This window comes from Bos indicus, chromosome 3 (assembly GCF_029378745.1).
Source record: "Bos indicus isolate NIAB-ARS_2022 breed Sahiwal x Tharparkar chromosome 3, NIAB-ARS_B.indTharparkar_mat_pri_1.0, whole genome shotgun sequence".
In the NCBI taxonomy this organism is placed as follows: Eukaryota; Metazoa; Chordata; class Mammalia; order Artiodactyla; family Bovidae; genus Bos; species Bos indicus.
In genome coordinates this window covers 99,284,198-99,309,380 of record NC_091762.1, presented here as the reverse complement: position 1 = coordinate 99,309,380, position 25,183 = coordinate 99,284,198, and the positions used below count along the sequence as shown (strand labels likewise).

Sequence of the window (25,183 nt, the reverse complement as noted above, 5' to 3'; positions counted from 1 at the left end):
GCAGAAGAAGATCTTAGGGACAAGGTGGGCTGCTTCCTGCCCTCCAGCCTCTCTCCTCTGGATCTTGGAGTGCTCCCGGGAGAGCCCGCCTCCAGTTGCCACCCTAGACAGAGACAGAGGCTGTTCTCATGAGAATGACAGTCCTAGAGGTGAGGGGTCTCCACGGTCAGCCAGCCTGGTAGGGTCGTGTCCCCTCCCTCCTGCTTCATTCTCCCAGGGGGCCCAGTTCCTTTGCCCCACCCCCACCTGGGACTGGGAGTCAGTGGCTTAGGAAGGATAATTCCCACTCAAACTTTGTGGTTAGCCTGGCTAAATCCTCCACAGAGGGTCAGCAGAGCTCAGAGAGGACACTGACTCTCCAAAGTCACACAGCAAGTCAGGAGGGGACTTGCTCAGACTCCAATCTGAGCTTCCTGAGTCCTAGACCAAGACTTTCCCTAGTGCTTCCAATGCCCCAAGCCTAGCCCAGAGGGGCCATGGGGATGAGGACAGAGCTGGATGAAAGAGCAATGAGTGAACCCACTGCAATGTCTGGCAACATGGAGGCAGGGTCGGGTGGTCAGGGTTGGTGCTACATGAAGAGCCCAGAATCAACCAGATTTGCAGCTGTGAAGGGCAGGTCAAGAGAGGAAGACTTGGGACTTCCTTGGTGGTGCAATGGTTAAGAATTCTCCTTGAAGTGCAGGGGACCCAGGTTCAATCCCTGGTCAGGGAACTAAGATCCCACACACCGCAGAGCACCTAAGCCAGTGCACCACAACTAGAGAAGTCTGTGCACCGCAAAGAAAGATCCTGCTTGATGCAACAAAGATCCAGCGTGCTGCAACTCAATGCAGTCAAATAAATACCTGTTTCCTTTCAAAAGGGGTGGGGTGGGGTATGCTTTTTAAGAGGGTCTTTGCCTGGAGTAAGAAGTGTGCTCCCTGGCCCCAGGGGTTCTCCCAGAGAGGCCTTCCTGGAAATTCTCCAGAATCACCATGACAGTGGCCTTGGAAGATGATTTGGAAAGCAAGATTGGGCCTCTCTGGAAGCCTGAGGAGCTATTACTGAGCTATTTAGAGCCTCATACCCAGAAGTACAAAATGTCTTTATTTCACAGAAATAAGGGCTGTTCCCACAGTCTGGGGAGGGAGATGTGAGGCAGGATGGGAGGTGCTGAGCTGATTGTCCTTTTCAGAAGAGTCTTCTGAAATGAATTGGGCAGGAGACCCCCTAGAACCTCAAGGCCACAGCTGAGCCCCAACCTGGACACAGTCTGAGCGTGGACCTTGGCAGGAGGGTGGGGCAGACATGGAGGTTGGAGAAGGCAGGCCCCTTCCTGCCGATCCCTGTACAGAGAGGGAGGGGGCTGGGCATGGACACAGGCAAGCAGGGGTCACATTGGGGTGCTGCAGACCTTGCCCTCCTCCTCTGGGATGTTCTCATAGGCATTCTCGTGCTCACTGGACCTGAAAGAGGATGATAGGGGTCATTGCTCCTTCTATCCCATCCCCTTCTCCCTGCCCGATCCTGCACTTGTGAGGGCTGTGTCTTCCAGAATAAATGTTTGAGTCCCAGAGGGGTTCCCTTGACCATATCTGGTCTTCTGCACCTGGGTCCAGAGGCCTCCTACCACCACCACCTGAATCCCATCTCTCTCTGCCGTCTAGCCTCTCCCCTGGGAGCCCCACTAAGAAACCCCCCATTGAGCCCACTTCCTCACTGAGCTTCCTCCCCTACAGATTCTCCTCCCCACAGAGTCCTACTCATCCCTTCAGAGTCCCTTTCTTCCACTGAGCCTCTTTTCCTCACTCCATCCCTCCCTATGAATCCAATCTACCCGCTGAGCCCCTCCCCGCACCTAGTCCCCATCCCCTTACTGAGCCCTCTCTGCAAACTGAGGCTGCATGTAGCCTTGCAGTCCTCCCAAACACCTCTTCACTCACCATCCTCCCACACTGAACCCTTTCTCTTCACTGAGCCCTTCCCCACATGAGCCACCATCCTCCCCACCCTCTCCTCATCAAAAGCTCCTGGTCCTGAGGTCCCCGGGAGCCCCTGGAGCACAGGGCACTCTGCCCTCTACCAGTGCCTCACCTGAAGCTTGCTGCCATTGAGGAGTACTTGCCATCTGTTCCCACCAGGATCCCGTCTGCTTTGTTTCCAATGGTCATGACCATGTTTATAGGCGCCCTAGGGACAGAGTTCATCAATAGGGCTCTCTGGGTCCCCTCTCCCTCTGTTATCCCTCCTCCCTCTAGTCCAGTCAGACCCTGTTCTATAGGCTCTAAGGGAAGCCCCTCTCTTCAGCAGGGCCCAGCAGCCTGGTTCTGGCCACACTCTAAGGGGTCTCACACCCTTCTCCCTGATTCACAGTGGGGCCCTCAGGTTCCAGCCTGAGGTCTACTAAAGACGTACCCCAGACCTTGTACCAGCCACCTCCCAGTCTCCCTCTGCTGTTTTCCTCTGGCCTCAGCTCAGCTCCAGAGCAGACTCGGCAGCACTCAGTGTCTGCCCCAGATTCCCCACAAGATTTTCCTAGAAATAGGAATGGCCACTGAAGGCAGAGCTGGGGCCAATGGAGAAAAGAATCATTTCCAACAACAATCTCCTTGCCTCTTACTCAAGGGTGGCCTTTGCCCCAACATCCCTGGACATCACTGTCATGAGGGTCACCATGACCCTAAGCACTGCTCGTCTTTCCTTGGATATCCTATGGGCACCGCAGACATAACATATCCAAGTTGGCCCAGACCTGCGTCTTCTCTCTTGGTCTATGTCTCGGTGGGCGCTCCCATCAGAAGCCTGGATGTTTTCTCTGTCCTTCCTCCCTCCGGTCTCTGTGTCCCCCTCCCTTCCTTTCTCGACAGCTCTTAGACCTGTCCCCTATCTCCATCTCCTCTGCCGCCTCCACAGTCCAGACTGTCTCCTGACCTCATCCTCATCCCTTTTTCTCATCTGCAGACATCTCATCCCGAGACTGGCTTACACACTTGCACTGGATCCCTACTGCACTAAGGACAAAGCCTGAAGTCGGGGGCCTTAGTACACAAGCATCTGCCTGGCCTGGGCTCTGCTGACCTCGCCAGCCTATCTCAGGCCTCCCCATCCCTCTCTCCATCTGGGAGCTGCTCCTGTTCATTCAGTGTGTCCTGCAGGGCTGCTGCTGGCACCCAGGACCGGGCCACCAGTATGAGAACTGGGGGCAGATGCATACTTGCCCCAGAGTTGACAGGTGCAGAAAGAACTAGATTTCAGCCCAGCCCCCTCTACCTTTGTACTCTGCCCTGAACTTAGGACCCCTCAACTGTCGTGCTCTCCCACCCTGCACTGTGCTGGGACTGGCTCCTGCCTGGGCTTCAGGATAAACATACAGTAGGAAACCTTCTCTGATCGCCCTCCTTTCCCCCCAGGTCAGGCCCACACGGCACTCTGCAGGCTCCTTTAGCATCAGCCTCAAGCTGCGATGGCTCCCACCATGTTTGCCTTCCCTTCCCATCTGGGAGTCTGTGAGCACAAGAGCAGTATCTGTCCCATTGCCCCCTGTACCTCCCGAATGTGACATGCCAGCAGACCCTGGAGAAGGGCAGAACATTCCTGTCCAGGGGTTTTCACAGCCCCCATCACAGACGGGCCGCTGTCCCAACTATACAGGTAGAAACACTGAGAATCCGAGAAGAGACGACTGCCCCCACTGAGTGCACTCAGCTCTAGGCACCAGCAAACCTCAGCTCTGCTCCCTGAGACCTCAGGCCTCCGTGTCCCTTCCACACAGTGAGAGGATTTCATCAACCCTTCTCCCTGCTATGAGAGCAGTGGCCGGGGTCCTGGTCCCACCCTGCCTGCGCCGGCCCAGACCCCAGGGCCGCCCAGGTAGCACTCACGGCTTTTCCTGGCACCAGAAGTGGTTGACAGCAAAGGCGATTGCGACAAGGACCAGGAACACAGCCACGGCGATAAGGCCTTGCATCCAGGGCTGCAGGTTCCCCCGGCCTGGAAAGGGAGGAGTGTGCTGTGTTTTGGTGGGGGGGTGGGGGGCTGGGGGTGTCCTGCAGCAAGCTGGGCGCAGTGGGGCTGCCAGTGCAGGGGGCCCTCCTGCCTCTGGGCAGGAGCCTGTGCTGGAGGCTCCCAGCCTGCTGCCTGGACCAGAGGAAACCTTCTGGGGAACGAGGACCTCGTCTGACCACTGGGCTTATAAAGGGGACGGTGGTTCAGAGGAAGACAGGATTTGGAAGAAAGAAAGGAGCCAAGGAGGGAGGAAGCCTCAGAGAGCAGCGTCTGAGGTCCAGGCAGCCCAGAATGTCCCTTCCCCCAGCCCTCTCCCGCTGCAGTGGGTAACAAGTAGGGGCCCCCAGGGAGAGCCTCGGCCCAGGGACCAAAGGGCAGCCCCCTGAATAGCCAGCTTGGCCCTGCCAGGGAGGGTGGCTCCCCTCCTCCCCTGCTCCCAGGCTGGGGAGGCCCAGAGCTAATAGGACTGGGCTGGCATCTGGAAGATCCTGTTTTGTAGCAAATGGGGTTGGATAGACGTGGGAGCAAGGACAGGCAGGGCCGTGCAGCTGGGGGTGCCAGGGACGCCCAGAGGAAGGCTGGGACAGAACACCTTTGGAAAGGCAGGACAGAGGGCCAAGCTCTCTCTGGGTCTTGGCAGGAGGGGAGCTTCCAACCTGATCCCCTTTCGGCTCCTCTGGCTGGGTGCCCAAGGGACTGAGGCCCCATCCAAGTACCTTCTCTGCTTTTTGACCCTTGACCCTTGACACCACCTCTAACCCTCAAGATTTCCCAGAAGTCTCTGCCCTCAGCCACTGGCAGCCCCAAAGGGCTCTCCTCTCCCTGGACATCACCGTGCTCTGTGAGCCCGAGAGAGTCTGGCCACACTGAGGACAGACACATAGTAGCAGTTAGATGTCTCAGGAAGGGACAGAGGCCAACAGGAGACTTGTGAAAGGTCCTGCTTCCAGGCCAGAATACCTGCACCCCTAGTGCCATCCTGTACTTAAAGGGCCCAGGCTGAGCATCAGAAACTTCATTCTGCCTCATTCCTTCTCAAAGGTCCTTCCTTGAATCTACCCGAAAGCTCTCCTGCTGCCCAGAGGCACTGCCTCCTCTCTGAGCAGTCCCTGATCCTGGCAGGTGTTGGGAATGAGGGAGGGCCCTGGAAACTCTGTCCTGTGGTCAGACCTTGCTCATCTCCTTGGGTGACGGGAGATACACAGTGTGGTTACTGTATGTTCCATACTTGGCAAAACGCTGTGTTTTGGACTCATTGTTTCCCCAAAAAACAATGGTTCAGGCCCTTTGTTTCCTCAGGTCAGTGGCTACTCAAGGATTGGGAGTCAGGGCTCAGGCCCTGGGAGGCCTATCTCTGCAGCCAGTTCCCTCCAGACACACCAGGGACACTGCTCCTCCTTCCAGGTGGCTCTGGGGTGGACATACAGCACAAGGAGCAGGGCCTGGGGCAGGAGAGAGGAGATCTAGCCCTGTCCCTTCTTGCTCTGGTGTGTGACCTACACAAGTTACTCAGCCTCTCTGATCTTCAGTTCCCAAAGACCTGAGAGACAGAGTTGAAGCAGACATGCATGAGAGCTCAGGGCAGCTGCAAAGGAGGGGTGCTCTGGAAGTCAACCCCCTCTGGGCCCAAATCCCACCTGCAGAGTCCCCAGACTCTGGCTGCAAACACAGCCTCACAGCACAGGGCAGACACCAGTTGCTGGGTGTGGAGCTTTACCCATACAAAGCCCTACCCCACCCCTGCAGGGTGGGTGCCCTGGGAGGTGAGTGGGCAGGTTTATCGTCTTCATTTTATGGATGAGAAAACTGAGTCTCAGAGAAGGGCAGTGATTCGCTCATCTCCTTGGGTGACGGAAGATACACAGCACACAGCAACACCGAGGCGAAGCTGGACAGAGAGCCCAGGAAGGTGGTGGGAACCACACTGGGACTTTGGGTAGGAAACAAAGGGGGTTTAGGCCAAAACCATGACAGCACCGCCCCAGAAACAAGCCTGCCATTGAGGGGTGGCTCAGCCCCTACTCCCACCCTCCTGGAAGCCCCCAACTCTCAGAACCCAGCCATCTCTAGGGCAATTCCTGCTCCTGGAGCGTGGGTCTCAACTCCCCTCCTCAACCCTAGATCCAGCGTTTCCCTACTGCCCTCATTTCTCACTTGGGGGAAGCATGTCCCAGCCAGAAGTCTGTGTCTGTCTTTGGAGGTTCCTCTGGCTAGCCCAGTGCCTCTTCCCCCTCCAACCTGCAGGTGCCAAGGGCGATGAGGACAGAAGACCACCCCTTCCACCCCTGGGCTCCCAGCACCCAGCCCGACCCTCTCCTCCCCACAGCCCCGGGGCTGGTCCAGGCCCATGCTACCTTGTTGACAGCTGGCAGGTGGCACTGCCATGAGCAGGCTCAGGACGACCAGGCTGAGCACTGACATGGCTGCAGGCACCTGCTCGGGCGGCTGGAACCTGGGCCCCTGGAGCTGCTGTGGGTCCTGTGGGCCTCCGCTGAGATCAGCTCAGCCTGGTTTGACCCTGGAGGAGAGAAGCTAGTGAGGAAGGAGGCAAGGGAGGAAGGAGGAGGGGAGGGAGAGGGAACCTGCCCTCCCTCGCACGGTAATGAGCTGCCAGGCCTGGCCTTCCCTGGCCAGAGCCCAGCCCACTCGGGCTGGCATTTGAGGTCATCTTCCAGAGACCGCGGGGCCAAGCCTTGGGAGGTGAAGGGAGTCAGGCCTCACCTCCAAGCCCCAGGCCTCTGGAATCTTGTGCCAGCTCCCCCTTCCTGGCAGTGGGGCTGAGTTCTGGGGAAAGGTGTGACACATTCTTGCTCCTGCCAGGGGGCGGGGCCTCTGGGCAGGGCGACAGTGGGATTAAGAAATTTGCTGGTTGGTTCCAGACAAGGGGAAAACCCCAGAGGCTAGGAAAGTTCAAAGCTGCCCTCTCCCTGAGAGCCTGGCCTATTTCCTGTTCTTCTCACCTGTTCCCACTCAGCCAAGCCAGACCCCAGGGCCCCAGTCCTGCACACAGCCCTGGCTTCTGTCCCTGCACTCCCTGCCCAGTTCACTAGCTCTCTAAATCTGCCCTTTTCCATGGGGATCACGACAGAGAGCCTGAGGTCCTAGTTCCCAGCCGTCCCCACCCAGCCAAGCTGACCTGACTCAGTTCAGCTCCACCGCTTTGCCCCAGAGTTGGTCCCTGGAAGCTGGGACAGGATCTGAGCTTGGTCAGAGGCCTCTGCACACACCTTCTGATCCCTCTCCACCCATCCCAATGAGAGAAGTAGGTGTCCTGCTCTGGAGGACAAATGAAGGACATTCCTAGGTTGGAAGGTCCAGTCTGAGGCCCTGAACGCCTGGGTCCTCAAATCTCAAGATCCCATGGAGGTCATCAGGCCCTCCAGCTCAGGATCTGAGAATGACCTGTTGAGGCCTGGGGGCCAAGGATCTTACTGGGTCTCCTTCCTCCATGCCCCCCTACATTCCTCCAGGAGTACAGGAAGCCACAGATGCTGGAGTCTGGCTCCACAGAGGCCAAGAAAGAAGGAACCAGTAGACTGGGCAAAGTCTCAGAGATGGAGGGTCCCCAGAAGCTAGGGTGTGAATTGGAAGCCCCTGCCCAGCCCCCCTGCCCAGATGCCACCAGACTGGTGCTCACAGGACCTCCTGGTCAGCCCTTGATATCACCAGTGGCACACCCGCCTCATCCCTGCTTCCTAGGTGTGTGTGGTTGTGTGTGCCCACTGCCATGGGGGATACACACATTCATGCAAAATGGGGTCTCAAGGTGGTCTCTGGGAACTTGGCTTGGAGGTGAGAGATGCCGTCTGTGTGTGCCTGACCTACCCCAGCTCTGTGTCTTCAGTGTGTTCTGGCGCCATGTGTGACTAGAGTAGGCACCGGTGTGTTAATGAACAGCCAGGGCATCACTGATTAGAATGCAAGGAACGGAGTTGAATTTAGCAAACAAACACTGATAACCTTCTTCTAAGCAGGGGAGTTAGAGGATCAGATTTGCATTCAAGAAAATACCTCTGGACACAGAGTGGAGAATGAATGGGGCACCCACAGACCAGAGAAAGGAAAGCCATGGGGAAACTTACAGTAGCCACGCAGGGGCTGCAGGGTGAGGCAGAGGGAATGGGATTGAGCCCTCCTATTTAGGAGGGCTGAATGGACAGGACATGGCACGAGAACACCGACTAGCTGGGAGTGGGGAGTGAGAGGCAGCGAGGAGCTGAGGCTCACTTCCGTCTGTGGCTTGGTGGCCCCTCACAAGGGGCCGGGGCAAGTTTCAGGAGGTGGGGAGGGGTGATGAGCTACAGGTTTAGATGTATTGTACTTGTGGACGCTCCATAGGGAAACATCCAGAAGGCAGGGGGATCCCCAGGTCTAAGGTTGCTGCTAAGTCGCTTCAGTCGTGTCCAACTCTGTGTGACTCCATAGACGGCAGCCCACCAGGCTCCCGTCCCTGGGATTCTCCAGGAAAGAACACTGGAGTGGGTTGCCATTTCCTTCTCCAATGCATGAAAGTGAAAGTGAAATCGCTCAGTCATGTCCGACTCGAAGCAACCCCATGGACTGCAGCCTACCAGGCTCCTCCATCCATGGGATTTTCCAGGCAAGAATACTGGAGTGGGGTGCCATTGCCTTCTCCGAGACCAGGACACAGCCAAACACAAAGGGTCTTTCAAAGGAAGAGGAGCCAGGGTGGAGCAGGAGGAGAAACTCCAGGAGAATTGGGTGTCCCAGAAACCGAGGAAGGCAAGATCCAAGAAGAGATAGGGAAGTCACTGCTGGGACCCCCTCTCCAGCCAGTGCGCCCCAGGGGCAGCTCAGCCTCTGCCATCATCCCCAAGTCTCAGGTCCCACCTCTCACATCCAAGCATCCCCCCTTCCCTACAGAGTCCTGGGAAAGACAAGGACTCCCTGGGCCATGCTTTGGGGGCCGTGGGGGAGGGGGGCGAGCAGGAAGGACAGCAGGTAACCACCAGGAGGAAAACACACCTCCCAGGTCAAAGTCCCAAGCTTTAGAGCAAAACAAATTGTTCCGGAAAAGGGGGGGCAGGGTGTGGGTGGACACTTGGCTTTGAGGCTGGTCACTGCACTGTAGGTGTCCTCATCCAACTGAGGGGGGGTCATCTCTCCAGCTGTCTGGACACAGCCCTGGGTCCCCACAGTAACAAGTTGGATCCCCTGCTGGTCTGGCTTGGGTCCAAGATCTGGACTCAGGCCTCAGCAGCCCCACAGGGCTGGGCCCTGTATCCTCATCTCTGAGCCACTATTCCATCAACACTCAGCTCCTCCCTCCTGTTCCCAGCAGAGCTCTGTCACTCTGTGTCATCAGGCCCCCTTAGGTCCTCCACCCAGTTAGATCTTTTGCAATTACCCTTCAGAAAAACCAAACTGGTTCTTGTTGCTTCTCATTGTTATTCAGTCACCACTTCGTGTCTAACTCTCTGCGACCCCATGGACTGCAGCCTGCCAGGCTTCCCTGTCCTTCACTATCTCTTGGAGCTTGCTCAGACTCATGTCTATTGTGGAGAAGGCAACGGCACCCCACTCCAGTATTCTTGCCTGGAAAATCCCATGGATGGAGGAGCCTGGTGGGCTGCAGTCCATGGGGTTGCTAAGAGTTGGACACGAGTGAGCGAATTCACTTTCACTTTTCACTTTCACTTTTCACTTTCATGCATTGGAGAAGGAAATGGCAACCCACTCCAGTGTTCTTGCCTGGAGAATCCCAGGGATGGGGGAACCTGGTGGGCTGCCATCTATGGGGTCAGACAGAGTTGGACACGACTGAAGCAACTTAGCAGCAGCAGCATGTCTATTGAGTCAGTGATGCCATCCAACCATTTCATCATCTGTCGCCCTCTTCTCCTGCCCTCAATATTTTCTATCATCAGGGTCTTTTCTAATGACGCAGCGCTTTGCACCAGGTGGTCAAATTATTGGAGCTTCAACTTCAGCATCAGTCTTTCCAATGAATATTCTGGGTTGATTTCCTTTAGGATTGACTGGTTTGATCTCCTTGCTGTCCGTGGGACTCTCAAGAATCTTTTCCAGCACCACACTTCAAAAGCACCAATCCTTTTGTGCTCAGCATATCTCTCACATGTTCTCACATCTGTACATGACTACTGGAAAAACCATAGCTTTGACTATACCTATCTTTGTCAGCAAAGTAATGTCTCTGCTATGTAATACGCTGTTTAGGTTTGTCATAGCTTTTCTTCCAAGGAGCAAGCATCTTTTAATTTCAAGGCTGCAGTCACTGTCCACAATCTTTGGAGCCCAAGAAAATAAAATCTGCCACTGTTTCCACTTTTTCCCCATCTATTTGCCATGAAGTGATCAGACTGGATACCATGATCCTAGTTTTTTGAATGTTGAGTCTTAAGCCAGCTTTTTCACTCTCTTCTTTCACCTTCATCAAGAGGCTATTTAGTTCCTTTTCACTTTCTGCCATTAGAGCGGTATCATTTGCATATCTGAGGTTATTGATATTTCTCCTGGCAAACTTGATTTCAGCTTTTGATTCAACCAGCCCAGCGTTTCACATGATGTACTCTCAGTTCATTTCAGTTCAGTTCAGTCACTCAGTCGTGTCCAACTCTTTGCGACACCATGGACTGCAGCATGTCAGGCCTCCCTGTCCATCACCAACTCCTGGAGTTTACCCAAACTCATGTCCACTGAGTCGATGATGCCATCCAACCATCTCATCCTCTGTCGTTCCCTTCTCCTCCTGCCTTCAATCTTTCCCAGCATCAGGGTCTTTTCAAATGAGTCAGCTCTTTGCATCAGGTGTCCAAAGTATGGGAGCTTCAGCTTCAACATCAGTCCTTCCAATGAACACTCAGGACTGATCTCCTTTAGGATGGACTGGTTGGATCTCCTTGCAGTTCAAGGGACTCTCAAGAGTCTTCTCCAACACCACAGTTCAAAAGCATTAATTCTTTGGTGCTCAGCTTTCTTTATAGTCCAACTCTCACATCCATACATGACCACTGGAAAAACCATAGCTTTGACTAGATGGACCTTTGTTGGCAAAGTAATGTCTTTGCTTTTTAATATGCTGTCTAGGTTGGTCATAACTTTCCTTCCAAGGAGTAAGCATCTTTTAATTTCATGGCTGCAGGTACCATCTGCAGTGATTTTGGAGCCCCCCAAAATAGTCAGCCACTGTTTCCACTGTTTCCACTGTTTCCCTATCTATTTCCCATGAAGTGATGGGACCAGATGCCATGATCTTAGTTTTCTGAATGTTGAGCTTTAAGCCAACTTTTTCACTCTCCTCTTTCACTTTCATCAAGAGGCTCTTTAGCTCTTCTTCACTTTCTGCCATAAAGGTGGTGTCATCTACGTATCTGAGGTTACTGATATTTCTCCCGGCAATCTTGATTCCAGCTTGTGCTTCATCCAGCCCAGCGTTTCTCATGATGCACTCTGAATATAAGTTAAATAAGCAGGGTGACAATATACAGCCTTGACATACTCCTTTCCCAATTTGGAATCAGACCATTGTTCCATGTCCAGTTCTAACTTTCGCTTACAGATTTCTCAGAAGGTAGGTAAGGCGGTCTGGTATTCCCATCTCTTTAAGAACTTTCCACACAGTGATGGAAAAGAATTTTCCACACTGTGATCCACATAGTCAAAGGCTTTAGCGTAGTCAATGAAGCAGAAGTAGATTTTTTTTGGAACTCTCTCGCTTTTTTGGTGATCCAACAGATGTTGGCAATTTGATCTCTGATTCCTCTGCCTCTTCTAAATACAGCTTGTACATCTGAAAGTTCTCAGTTCATGTACTATTGAAGCCCAACTTGAAGGATTTTAAGCATTACCTGGCTAGCATTATCTTATACAATTATATGGTAGTTTGAACATTCTCTGGCATTGCCTTTCTTTTGGGATTGGAATGAAAATTAACCTTTTCCAGTCCTGTGGCCACTGCTGAGTTTTCTAGATTTGCTGGCACTTAAACAGCATCATGTTTTAGGATTTTAAATAACTCAGCTGGAATTCTATCACCTCCACTACCTTTGTTTGTAGTAATGCTTCCTAAGGCCCACTTGACTTCACACTCCAGGATGTCTGGTTCTAGGTGAGTGACCACACCATCGTGGTTATCTGGGTCATTATGACCTTTTCTGTATAATTCCCCTGTGTATTCTTGCCACCTCTTCTTAATCTCTTCTGCTTCTGTTAGGTCCTTGCCATTTCTGTCCTTTATTGTGCCCATCTTTGCATGAAATGTTCCCTTGTATCTCCAATTTTCTTGAAGAGATCTCTCCCATTCTATTGTTTTCCTCTATTTCTTTGTATTGTTTATTCAAGAAGGCTTTCATATGTCTTCTTGCTATTCTCTGGAACTCTGCATTTAGTTGGGTATATCTCTCCCTTTCTCTTTTGCTTTTCACTTCTCTTCTTTTTGTAAGGCCTCCTCAGGCAACCATTTTGCCTTCTTGCATTTCTTTTTCTTTGGGATGGTTTTGGTCACCGCCTCCCATAAAATGCTGTGAGTCTCCATCCATAGTTTTTCAGGTGCTTGTCTATCGGATCTAATCCCTCGAAGCTTCTAGTAGTAATAGTGTAGTGTTAGTCGCTCAGTCACATTCCACTCTTTGTGAACCCGTGAACTAGGGCACGCCAGGCCTTCCTGTTCAAGGGATTCTCCAGGCAAGAACACTGGAGCTTCTTGGAGTCTCCTATCTCCCCACCCTCTTTAGCCTGCCATTCCCCTTGATGCCAGCAGGTGGCAGAGTCTAGCTCTGATCCCAGACTAGCTGGGGAGGGCAGAGAGGGGCCTGTTTGCAGCTGAAGGTTCTGCAATTTCCTCTCTCCAGCCCCCTTCTTCCGACCACTTCCAGGGGTAGTTTGGAAGAAGGGAGGGTGGACGCTGACAAGTAAACAGTCAGTGATGCTGTGAACAGCACACATGGCATGCTCAAGGCTGTGCCCCAGGGAAGCACCGACAGCTACCTCATTAAAGATGGTATCCTGGAGGAGGGGCATGCTGGAAAGCTAGCTGACTTGTTGGATCTAGCAGAGTGACAGCTTGGGGAAAGCTTCCAGGCAGAGGGAGCTCAGCCTGAGGAAAAGCAAGGAGACACATTCAAGTAGGGTGCTTTAGAGCAAAAAAGTAAAAGGCTTTTTAACCCATTCTTATATTTCATGTTGCTAAAGTCTTTGCTGCAAACCTGAGAGCTCCTGGGGACCTTATTTTATTCATTCAAACAGATCCTGCTTAACCCCCTTTAGGGCTTTCAGTGACTCCTCAGATAATATCCAAACTTCTTAGCTGGGCTTGAAGACCCCACCACGGCCCTTATCCTTCTCTCCAGCTTCATCTGGCCCCAGGGCCTTTGTCTCTTCTACATCAGGGCCTCCTCCACACTCTCTCTTCACTCTGTTTGCCGGGCAGACTCTAACCAATCCTCCAAGTCTTGCTTCAGGTATCACTTTCTCCAAAGGGCTTTCTTTGATCTCCCTTCTCCCCCATCTGAAGCCAGTCCTTCTGTGAATCCCCTACTTGTCTCTTTATAGCCAGTATCACAGGTTGCAATGACAAGTTGATATGTGTGTTTACTCACTTAATGTCTGTCTCCCTGGAGAGAAGGCACCCCAGCACATTATTACTGAGCACACACCCAACAAACGTTGAGTCTCAGCAAATCCAGTGTCTCCCTCTGGCCTGGCAGAGAGCAGCTCAGAGAATGATTGTTGAATGAATAAGGTATTTTAGCTCTCAGTTCAGTTCAGTCGCTCAGTCGTGTCCGACTCTCTAAGACCCCATGGACTGCAGCACACCAGGACTCCCTGTCCATCACCAACTCCCAGAGCTTACTCAGACTCATGTCCATTGAGTCAGTGGTGCCATCCAATCATCTCATCCTCTGTCATCCTTTTCTCCTCCTGCCTTCTGTCTTCCCCAGCATCAGGGGCTTTTTTAATGAGTCAGTTCTTTGCATCAGGTGGCCAAAGTATTAGGGCTTCAGCATCAGCTCTAGTTGGGACCTTACGTTCCTCTGTCTGTTAGCTGCGGCCGCAGAGCATGGATCTACTTCATCTCTGGGTGAAATGAGACAGGGTTCTGGCTGTTTGGAGAAGCTGGAGCTGGCTAGCCTGGGATAAGCATGAGTTTCCATCCTTAGAGGTGCACAAGGCAAGGCCAGGAACCAGGTCACCCAGTAGGGGCAGTTGTAGAAGGGGTTCTGACCCTGCCCACTCGGGAAACCTGTGATTCTGTGACTCTGTTAACAGATAATGATAGATTTTTGTATTTTAATCAGGTTCTGAGGAAGTGGGCTGGTTAGGACTGTGGTGAGTCTCTCTCCTCTCACACTCAGCATCTGGTTCACTGGGCTCCCTTCACTAAGCACTCCCTCAACAGGGTTCATGGGGAAAGCATTGTATCCGTATTTTCACAAACCTCTAACTGAAATTCACCATTTTCTTCCATCAGGAATGAAGGTATCAAACCACAGTCCCTCTGTGATGTTTTCATGTTACCACACAATTGTTGCAGATATCTGGATGTATTGTTTCTGCTCATCACTATGGAAATACATAGTAGTTATTGGACCTAGACTTCCACTAGATCTTGTCATAAAATACACATAATAGCTGTTGTTGTGCAATCACTAAGTCATGTCCAATTCTTTGCAACCCCATGAACTGCAGCATGCCAGGCTTCCCTGTCCTTCACTATCTCCCTGAGTTTACTCAAACTCTCATCCATTGAATTGGTGATGCCGTCCAACCATCTCACCCTCTGTTGCCCCTTCTCCTCCTGCCCTCAATCTTTCCCAGCATCAGAGTCTTTTCCAATGAGCCAGCTCTTCGCATCAGGTGGCCAAAGTATTGGAGCTTCAGCTTCAGCATCGGTCTTTCCAATGAATATTCAGGATTGATTACCTTTATTTTTAATATCTTAATAACTGCATTTCAATGTAATAGGTTTCCTTTGCAATGCCCCACATTTTATTTGATGCATTTAAAAACATTATTCTGAGAAGGGGTCCATAGACTGCCCGAGGTGTCCACAGTGCAAAGAGTTAAGAAGTCCTAACTTACAGGGAGCCTAGGGCAGGTCTGCTCAAAGCAAAGCCACGTGATCTCAAGGTCAGACCTGGAGAAAGATCAGCACTGTCTGGACAGAGGCTTTCTGAGGCTCAAAGTTGGGGGGCTGTGTTCAGATTGCCCATAGAGGGCCCCAGTGCCCGGGAGCTGGAAAGAGCAGAAGGCACCCCTGGGAGCCAGCCAAGCCAAGGAATGTACTGGCTGTGATTTCTGGGTCCTAGGCGACCCCACTGGGCTGGTGAGATTTATGGCCAGGACCCCCCAGTGGAGGAAGATCAATCACCTTCTGCTGCCCACTCACTCTGCCAAGAAACTAAAGGGCTGGCCCTGTGACAAGAGTCCATCTTGCCAGCACAGTCCCAAGGCCCAATCTTTGCCCAGTGGTTCCCACACAGCCCTGCTCCCCTGCCCTGGTCGGCAGTGGAATCACAGGGTCAGGGCTGGCTTTTGGAATCACAGTCTCTCCTGGCCTAAAGGCTCATTCTGAGTAGTGTGATCTTCCTTCTCATTTTTCAGCGGGGAAACTGTGACCCAGAAAGAGACAATCACTAACAGGAGGTCACACTGTGAGTTAGTAGGTGAGATGGGACTAAACCCCAGGCATGCCTGTGTCTAGCCCAGAACTCAGTCCTTCTGTGAAGCACCTGCTTTTTGGTCAGTTTCCCAAAGAGCAGTCTGATTTGCTTTCATTCATTCACTCAGCACTCAATTTAGTGTCTCCCATGGGACTGGAGACACAGTAGTGAACAAGACAGAGCTTACATTATACCTAATTACCTAATATTACCTAATTACCATCGCACCAGATGTTTTAAAGGAGGTGGAAGAGTATATAAGTGGGCACGCCCTCTAGATTACAAAATCAAGAAAAGGTACAATAGTATTAAGTCTAAAATTCATGTCTTCACTCATTCTACGGATGTTTACTGAAAGCTGCCTGTAGCCCAGGCACTCTTACAGACGCCCAGGATACAGCAGGGAACAAAACAAAGTCCCTGCCCTCACAGAGCTTATATCTTAGAGGGGTTAGCCAGGAAGCAAACAAATAAACAGATAAAATAGGTCACATGGCTGTAGGGGAAAGTCAAGACAGGAACAGGAGGATGGAGTCCTGGCAGGGAGGGATGTGCTGTTCTATATAAACTCATCAAGGAAGGCTCCTCTAAGAGGTGACGGTTGAGGAAAGCTGAAAGTGAGGAAATAAGGTGCTCAGCTTTCAGAGGAGCGGGGATTGCAGACAAGGAGAGGGAAGAGCACTTGCAAAGGCCCTGGGAAAGGAACATGGAGGGAGGTGCCATGTGGCCAAGGGACGCGAGTGCTGGGAGAGGGCAGCAGAGGAGGTTGAAGAGCTACCTAAGGCCACTCTTCTGGGGCTTGTGAACCACATAAGGACTTGGGCTTTTAGTCAGATTGAGCCAAGAAGCTCTTTGAGGACTCTGAGCACAGGAGATGTGGTCTATTGAGAAGAGACCACCAGGAGCAAGAGGAACAGGAGCAGGGGGTCCTGAACACTCCAGGCAAGAGATGACAGTGGCTTGGGTCAAAGTAGCAGCCATGGAACTGGGGGTACATGATCTAAATCTAGTTGTCTTTCAGGGGTAAAGTGACATGACTTGAAATGCAAGGGAAAGAGAAGCGGAAATGGCATCAGGATTTTGAGTCAGTGCGCACAGGGCTGAAATGGGGAAGGTTCAAGAGTGCTATGCTATCCTTGCTCAGAAGGGGCAGGTTTTACAAGTTTGGTTTGGAGCTGGGTATGTGAGTCTGGGGGCTTCCCCAGTGGCTCAGTGGTAAAGAATCCACCTGCAATGCAGGAGATGCAGGAGACGCAGGTTAGATCCTTGGGTTGTGAAGATGCCCTGGAGGAGGGCATGGCAACCCACTCCAGAATCCCATGGACAGAGGAGCCTGGTGGGCTACAGTCCATAGGGTCGCACATAGATGGAAACAACTGAAGTGACTTAGCACACGCACATGCGTGCATGCATGTGAGTCTGGAATTAAGAGGCGAGGTCCAGGCTGGAGAAGGACATTTGGGAGATGTGGGCAGCAATGCAGGGCTCCTTTGTACCTTCAGAAGATCTGAAGTCCTGGGCTTGGGCAGTGGTAGGAAGGAGCTGGTTCAGGCTGGGCAAGAGCTGATGGGAAGGAGCCCAGGCAGGAGGAGCTGATGGGAGATGGGCCTGGCCAGAGAGCAGAGGGTGGTTGGGAAAGGGGTCTTAGGTCCTTGCAGGACCTGTTAGGAGGTTTGGTCTTTGCCTTACAGAGAATACTAAGCCATTACGGGGTTTTAGGCAAGGAAGTGACATAGGCAGTCTTTGCATTTTAGCAAGATCTCTCTAACCACAGCTTGAAGAATGGGTTAGATAAGGCAGGAAGCTGTGAGTAGGCTGGGTGTGGGGTTGGTGGTGATGGTGGTTGGAGTGGGGGGAATCCAAGAGAGAGACAGTGTGGCAAAACAGCGCATGGAGAGAAGTGGGAGGACCGAAGAGCAATTTAAGGAGACAACTGGCAGGCTGCAGTGACCGCATGCGTACAGGGCGGAAGGGCCTCAGAAGAGAAGCAGCAAGGTGGCGCCCGGTTCCCCGTTTTGGACAATGCTTGGATGTTGGTGCTGTTTTTTTTAAAACCAGAGAATACTAGAAGAGCAGAAGGTTAGGAGAGAGCATGTATTCATTCATTTAACAGAACTTTCAAAGGGTCGGTTCTTTGCGAAGCACTGTTCTAGACACTACAGCTACACAGCTCTGCCCTGGGGGAACTCACATGTTAGGGGTGAGACAAGCAGTGAGCAATGAAACATATCCTGGCTTCTAGTGCAGACAGGCTGCATTCACGGGGCTTGGGGGACATCTCAGGGTGCAGCTAGGGGTGTTGATCTGGCATTCCTGAGAGAGTTCTGAGCTGGAAATAGAGGGTTAGAATTTAGCACTCATGGATGGTGACTGAGACTTTAGGCAGGGTCAACATGGCCAAGACGGGGAAGGATGAGAGGTCAGACTGGGACCCAGCCCTAAGAAATGCCCTAGTTGAATGGATGGGGAGTGTATCCATCCCCCCTGGAACTGAAGGGAAGATAAAGAAGCAGCACATATAGCCTTTATACCCTTATGATCAAACTACAAGCAGCAGGCAGGCTCACATTTCAGGGCTTTTGAAGTCACGTTGCAGATTTTATTTCATCCTAACTAAAACTCTTTTCTTCCCTTGTTACAAGTTTTGCCATTAGTCTATTAAATATTTGCAAAAGCTGAGCGTTTAGCCTGAAAAGGAGCAGACTCGGAGGCTCTGTCTCCAGATCAGAGAGAGAAATTGTGCTGTGTGCCCTCCGCCTGCAGAGCCGGGCCTGATGAGGAGTCACCCAGAAGCTGGATGTGGCTGAGAGAGAGGCTCATCTCAAAGTGAGATGCAGTCTAGTGAGAGCAGAGATGACTCTGAAAGGTGGTGAGCTCCACACCACTACAGGTGAGCAAGCAGCAGCTGTGAGCTTGCAGAGCGGGGAGGCAGAGCACAGCAAGGGGCAGGGGAGGGATGATTAGCCTCAATGCTGGTCCCTGAGGACCAGGAAGTGTGAACTGACAGTCAAGATTATCACCCCACTAGTAGCTTTGTGATCTGAGCAACTCTCTTCATTTCTCTGAGCCTCTATATCCCAGTAATGCTGCACTGGGTTGTTTGGCGGATAATGCATTTGAAAGCTGTCTAGCTTTATATACTTGATAAATGTTAGGAGCAAGTACCTAGATCCAAACAGGGTGTCAAGTGTTTGTGCTGTCCTGCCCTGTCCCAAACCAGTTCTTTTTTAGAACAGAAGCTCCAGCAGGGTGGAGAGGGGTACTGTTCTGCTGGCCACATGTTCATCACTTCTAACTCGGACTACAAGTAGCCACACCCAAACCACTGGGCCTTTTCACACTTGAAACTTCTATCTGAAAGGTCAGACTTTGACCTTCAAAATGAAAAAGACTTCCAAAGGCAGGAGCTGCATGCAAAAGTTAAACAAAATGCAATTGCAATTTCACGGTTGAGGAAAGAAAAACATGGGTTTTTTTTTTTTTTTTTTTTTTTTTTTTTGGAGGTGGGGGTTGTTTTGTTTTTTTAAGGGAGGAAATACATCAAAACCTTCATTGGTGACCTGGGCTGTAATTTTTTTTTTCTTCTTCTCTTTCTGTTCTTTCGAGATTTTCTATAACAAAGAATGTTTTTTATTTGAGGACTGGGGGGTGGGGGAGTGAGCAGTGGGGAGAAACCTTGCAGTTTAAAAATAAATATGCACTAAAAAGGCAAAATCAAATTACTTTTTCAAATTTTTACTGATGCCCTTAGATAGCCCAAAAGTTAACCCAGAGTCTCTCTTTGCCAAAGAATCCATCCCTGGCCAGGCAGGGCCACTGGGGCTCTGGGGGAGAGCCCAGTCTGTCTATTTTCTGGCTAATTGGAGGCTTTTCCCCACCATACTCTTCTAGAGAGGACTCCCAGTTGCCAGGACACACACAGGAAGCACCTGGTCCTGCCCTCCAGCTCAGTCCAGGTGACAGTGAGGCTCATCACTTGGGTGATGCTGCCACTTCTGGGAGGAATGCTTACCGTGGGCCAGGCATGGTACCAGGAGCCTCAGAGCCATTGCTCTTCTAAGCCTCACAACAAATGAGGTAAGTGCTATATCCCCATTGTACTAACAAGAACACTGAGGTTCAGAGCAGTTAAACTCAGAAAGTGGATCCACATCTCTTTGATCTTAAAGCTCTTAAGTATACAATTTCTCCTCACATGAACAAAACAAAGTGAAACAGAACAATATTAAAAAGCAATGACTTCTGTGAGGGAGGTATACAATTAGAACCCCAAAGAAGGCACCATTAAACTCCCCTGGAGAAAGGAAAGATCAGGGAAGACTTCCAAGAAGAGGTGACATTTAGGTTGGGCTTTGAAAGATGAATAGGAATTTACCAGAATGTTGCCTATGACCAGATACAGAGTGAATGTTTGGTAGACATTTTAATCATCTAATAAAGATTTTAACTGAATTCACAGATGAAATAACATGATGTTTGGGATTTGCTTTGTATTAATCCATTTCAAGGACAAGGAGTGTGGGAAAGGATGAAGGTATAAATAAGACAAGATCAACTGTGTGGACCATTGTTGAAGTTGGTGCCATTTATTATATGATCCTCTCTATATTCATGTATATTCGAAAAGGCCCATAATAAAATGACGGTAATGATGCATGTGTTCTCTGATGGATCTGATGAAGTAACTCAGTAACTATTTACTGAGCAGCTATGTACCTTCCGCACACACTGGGCCTGACAGAGGCACCAATGACATACTATCCCAGCAACGATCGGCTCACAAATAGGGAGGTGAGGCCAGGACTCAAACACAGGCAGACAGCAGATGCAGGCACACATAGGCAGCACCCTGATATGGTTCAAGGGGCTGTGTGAGTTCAGAAACAGGAGAGACCCCAGTCCAGGGTGGGGTGAGTGGTGGACCAGCAGGTGCAGCCGCAGATAAAGCTTAACCCAGAGAACTGTTAGCGGTGGCGGGAGTCTACAGGGCGGGCATCTCAGGGTTTCTACAAAGGCTTAGAGGAGGGAATGTAAGGGTGGATGTGGAAGACTCTGGGCACTCAACAGGCTCTTAAGAGAGGATGGAGGAGAGAGAATGAGGCCGCATTTTTCACTCGGATCAGAAACTAGCCGACTTTTTAGGACACTCCCTGGAAAACACTGGGAGGGGCACAGGACCATGTTTCCTCCCCTTTCCCTCCCAGGAAACTGTCCACACCCCCAGAGCACGGGGAGCCATCGAAGTGAGTGACAGCAGGCTAATCACAGCCACTCAGGTCTGAGGAGGGCCCCTTGTCTCTCTCTGAGGACCCTCCAGCTAGGACAAGTGCAAGACAAAAGCAGCGCCTCCCCCTCCGCGCCTGCCACTGCCTTCATTAGCATCATACAGAAAGCCTGCCAGCCAGGCTCCCCTCAGCCGCAGCCAGGCAACTGGACCAGCAGCCCAGCTTTGGCTGAACCCCAACCGAGCAGATGCGAACCCTGAAGGGGGCTGTGGCCAACCCTGGCCCCTCTCCTCAAAAAATAACCAAGCCAGGCAGCCCCCACCCAGTTCCACCCACCCCATAAGCCTCTCCCTGCTTCTTGGAATCTGCTGTAGCTGCCAAAAAAAAAAAAAAAAAAAGTGTCCAAGAAGCACGTGATCTCTGAATGATGATTGATTCTTAGGGTGATAGAATCTGAGGATTGTAGAGACATCAACTACTACCTGTCATTAGACTCACAGACTCAGATCTTAGCTCAGTCCAGGGCATCACAGAGTGTCACCCCATGTTTGGACCGCTGCTCTAGAATCGCTCAACAAGGGAATCGCAGCCTCGGGACCTAAGAGTCTTGAGCCTGGAAGGCAGGTAGCAGGCATCAGAGCTGTGAGTTCCCAGGAGATCCTGAGAGAGATTGCCTAGGGGCTTGGGGCTGGGAGTGCCTGTGTCTGTCTGGATCCCACCTATTCAGGGGTAGTGGGGAGGGGGCGTGAGAGTGATGAGAAAGCCTGATTGCCCATTGAAAGCGGTAGCTCCCAGGGGGAGCTACTGGAGAAGGGGCGGAATGGCGGAGAGAGGGAAAGGGGACTTCAGTGTGGGAACAGCCAGAGGGCAGAAGGCCCAGCCCCCTGAGATCCCGCAGAGCCTGGGACCCAGGAGCACCACAGGTCCCAGGCTGCTGGGGGTGGGCTGGGGAGGGCTGAGGACCCTGGGCTCCTGGGCCTCAGCTGGCTGAGCTGTCACCGGGCATGGAGTGGGAAAGGGTTTTCTACCCTGGTCCCGTAGCTCCACTGGGTCTCAGAAATGCAGGGTCTTGTTGGGAGCAGGTGGGGGGCAGTTATAGGATAAGGGGAGGGATGTTATCTTCAGATCACCATCTGCAGAACTGAGACTGAGCCAGGAGAGATTGTGTCTCCCCCATCACAGGGGCTCACAAAATAACATATAACCAAACCTTCCTCCCATGATGTATGCAGGGCAGGGGCGCCAGGGACTCTCTCCAGGGCGCCGCTCAGTGATCCCTGCAGTATTCAGAGTCTCACCTGCACTAAGGTGAGGGAACTGGCTCCCCAAACAACCCAGGTCAGAATCCCAGCTGGGCTTCTCTTTCAGCCACTTGACCTTGGCCAAATTGCTTAACCTCTCTGACCTCAGAGTTTCCTCATCTGGGAAACGGGAATGCCTGTCCCCTCACACTGGGTTCTTACGAGGAGTCAATGAGACAGCAGAACTGAAAGCACAGCCCTTCAGTATAAACTGCAGACACTGTGCCCAGGTGAGGCGAACCTTAGTGACCAAGATCTTCTTCCCAAACTTCCCAGATCTGAGGCTGGGGCACCCTTGCCCCGCTCTACCAAAACCAGCTCTTCTCTGCTGCTGCTGCTACTAAGTTGCTTCAGTCGTGTCCGACTCTGTGCGACCCCATAGACGGCAGCCCACCAGGCTCCCCCATCCCTGGGATTCTCCAGGCAAGAACACTGGAGTGTGTTGCCATTTCCTTCTCCAATGCATGAAAGTGAAAAGTGAAAGTGAAGTCGTTGAGTCTTGTCCGACTCTTAGCGACCCCATGGACTACAGCCCACCAAGCTCCTCCGTCCATGGGATTTTCCAGGCAAGAGTGCTGGAGTGGGGTGCCATTGCCTTCTCCAAGCTCTTCTCTGAGGCGATGGCATTTTAATAGGTCTACTTAAAGTTCATTCAAATTAAACAAAACTAAAAACTCAGTTACGTAGTTGAAGGAGCCACAGTTCAAGTACTCCATAGCTGATCAAGCAGCTTCCATACTGGACAGGGCAGATCAAACATGCCCATCACATGGATTCTGTTGGACAGCCCTGGTCTGAAAGGGTGAGAGAGCTCCAGGATGGGAGTCAGGACAGCTGGGTTCTACTCCAGCTTAGCTCCTAGGTCATGCTGAGCTTAGACAACTCCTTTGCCTCTCGAAGCCTCAGTTTCCGTGTTTGGCAACCTATCTCACCCTCTATGCAAGACAGAGCACAGTCAGTGCTTGACGAGGACCTCTTGGTTGACTCTATTGGCTTGGCTTAGGACCACGTGGAAACAGGCCGTGGGTGGAGCCCTGCCCACGTGGAGGCGGAGGGACCCACCTGCCCTTCCCATGCTCTGGCAGAAAACACCCTGGAGCCACAAGCTGGTAGGGCCAGCCTCTCCAAGTCTCAGGGTCTCAGATGGTTGTCTCCAGGCCAGGCTAGAGCCAGGAGGCAGGCCATGCAGAGGGCCAGGGTTTCTCTCTCCATAGGCTTCCACAGGCCTGAAGGCCCCCAAAACTCACCCCTCCCAAACTCAGAGAGAGGCCCAGGCAGCCAGGGCCCTGGCCAGGAGGCAGCCGCAGAGGCTGGTCCAAAGGAGAGGGGAGGGGAGGCGCGGAGAGTGGAGAGTCAGAGCCCCGCTATCAGCACTGCCCGTCCTCCCCACTTCCTCTCTTCGAACGGATCACATCCTGTTATTGTGTGGACAGCGAAGGCCAGGAGCTGGGGAGGGAGGCAGGGCTTGGACCAACCAGTGGGGAGAGAAAGGAGGAGCCAGAGGAAATGTCCTGGTGGCCATGGGTAGCTCAGCTGCCCAGCCCTGCCCCAGGTGGCCTGGACAGGGAGTAGGCCCTCCCTCCTCCCCCGGCCTGGATGAAGGAGCAGCTTGCATCTGCCACTGAGAGAAGATGCTGGGGTTCAGGACAGGCTGTGCCGACCTGCAAAGGTACCTAGAAGAATAGAAATGACACCTCCTCCAGGAAGCCTTCCCCAGCCTCCTCCTCTGGCTCCTTCAATTCAGCAGACATTTACTCTGGGCCTCCTCTGCCAAAGCCACGTCTCCCACACCTACTGGGCCTCTCTCACACAGCACTTGTCTCCAGAGTTATCATATTCTGGATCTATTCCCCTCCATCCCACTTCCACCCAGCCGAAGATCCCTGGCCAGCTCCCCAGCACTGCCCAGCATGGAGTAGGTCCAGAAGAATTCCTGCTACTGTGGATGATGAAGGTCGCCACTTCCCCTCTGCTTTCTTCCCCTGACCTGTCATTCCAAATACAGCCCTGTCCCAACCCCATTTTCAGCAATAGTAATGGTTCTTTCTACAAAGCATAAGCACTTTACATATATTGCTTTGAAATCCCATGACAGCCCTGTAAGATAGGTGTGAATATCTTCATTGAACAGATGAGTAAACTGAGACTCAGAGAGGTTAAGTGATTTACCCAAAGTCACACAGCAGGTGCAAACAGTGGCAATCCTGGAACTTAACCCAGATAAGTCTGACCCCAAAGGCAAGGTTCTGTCTGTGGCCCAGCTGCCTTTCCTGCTTAACCCCACCCATGTCCTGGCCTCTCCCTCCCTGAGCTGCTATCACATCAACTGTCCTCACTGCCCACGAGCCTGTCCTTGAGCCATGCCTGTTGCTATGGGCAAGCTCTCCAGCGCCGTCATGATTGCTCACGGTCCTGGGTAGATTACTGGACAAGCCAAGCTGCTAACTGCTCCCAGCATAGCGCAAGCCCATCTGCTGTAAGAGTACCAACTACCTCGTGGCTGTTTTGTCTTCCTCTCCTGAGGGGCCATGAGCACTGGATCCAGATCAGACTTGAATTCAAATCCCGTGTGACCTTGGTGAAGTCCGTGTCCTCTCTAGGCCTCATTCCCTCCTCTGGACGACAGAGAGGGTGCCTGGTGATCTTGACTGACTCCTCTCCTTACTCTGAGTCATGACAGCTGAGCCTCTACTGCTGGACACTGTACCCAGCACCACCGCCTGTCCCCAGTGGACTGGTCACATGGGCCATAAAGCCAGAGGTAGAGAGCTGGCTCCTGGGGAGCAATCAATTGTTTTGCAAGCTTGGAAGAGGGGAATGGGCAGCAAGATGGAGGGTGGGTAAGGCTGCTCTGAGTGAACCAGATTATCAGCTTCCTCATCTTCATTACCCCAACCATACTCCAACCCAGGTCCAGCCATGGGGACCCAGCCTGAGAAAGCTCATACCCCACCTCGCTATTTACCAACCAAAGCAGCCCAAGGCCCTCTGCCAGCCCAAGGGGCAAAGTCGTCCGTCTACCTCTGAC

General features: G+C 52.2%; 1 protein-coding gene across 2 annotated transcripts; it reads right to left on the bottom strand.

Moving 5' to 3' along the window:
• Window positions 1–1,068: 1,068 nt before the first annotated feature.
• On the bottom strand, window positions 1,069–24,825 carry PDZK1IP1 (PDZK1 interacting protein 1). 2 transcript variants are annotated; one of them, XM_019957523.2, is made up of 5 exons: window positions 24,649–24,825; window positions 6,342–6,505; window positions 3,864–3,972; window positions 2,077–2,172; window positions 1,069–1,448 (listed from the first exon to the last, which is right to left on the bottom strand). In XM_019957523.2, the coding sequence occupies exons 2-5, from the start codon at window positions 6,406–6,408 to the stop codon at window positions 1,376–1,378; spliced, it is 345 nt and encodes a 114-aa protein (XP_019813082.2). In that variant the 5' UTR covers window positions 6,409–6,505; window positions 24,649–24,825; the 3' UTR covers window positions 1,069–1,375. The 2 variants fall into 2 exon arrangements, with proteins under 2 accessions (XP_019813082.2, XP_019813081.2); XM_019957522.2 differs by lacking the exon at window positions 24,649–24,825 and adding an exon at window positions 6,709–6,813.
• Window positions 24,826–25,183: the final 358 nt, after the last annotated feature.

What these genes read in the sequence shown, in the direction of transcription:
- PDZK1IP1 (XM_019957523.2), bottom strand. Translation starts at nt 6,408, where the DNA reads ATGTCAGTGCTCAGCCTGGTCGTCCTGAGCCTGCTCATGGCAGTGCCA. An exon ending in ACCTGCCAGCTGTCAACAAG is followed by an intron (nt 3,973 to 6,341) that starts GTAGCATGGGCC and finishes CTCCCTTTCCAG; the next exon opens with GCCGGGGGAACCTGCAGCCC. An exon ending in TCAATGGCAGCAAGCTTCAG is followed by an intron (nt 1,449 to 2,076) that starts GTGAGGCACTGG and finishes ATCCTCTTTCAG; the next exon opens with GTCCAGTGAGCACGAGAATG.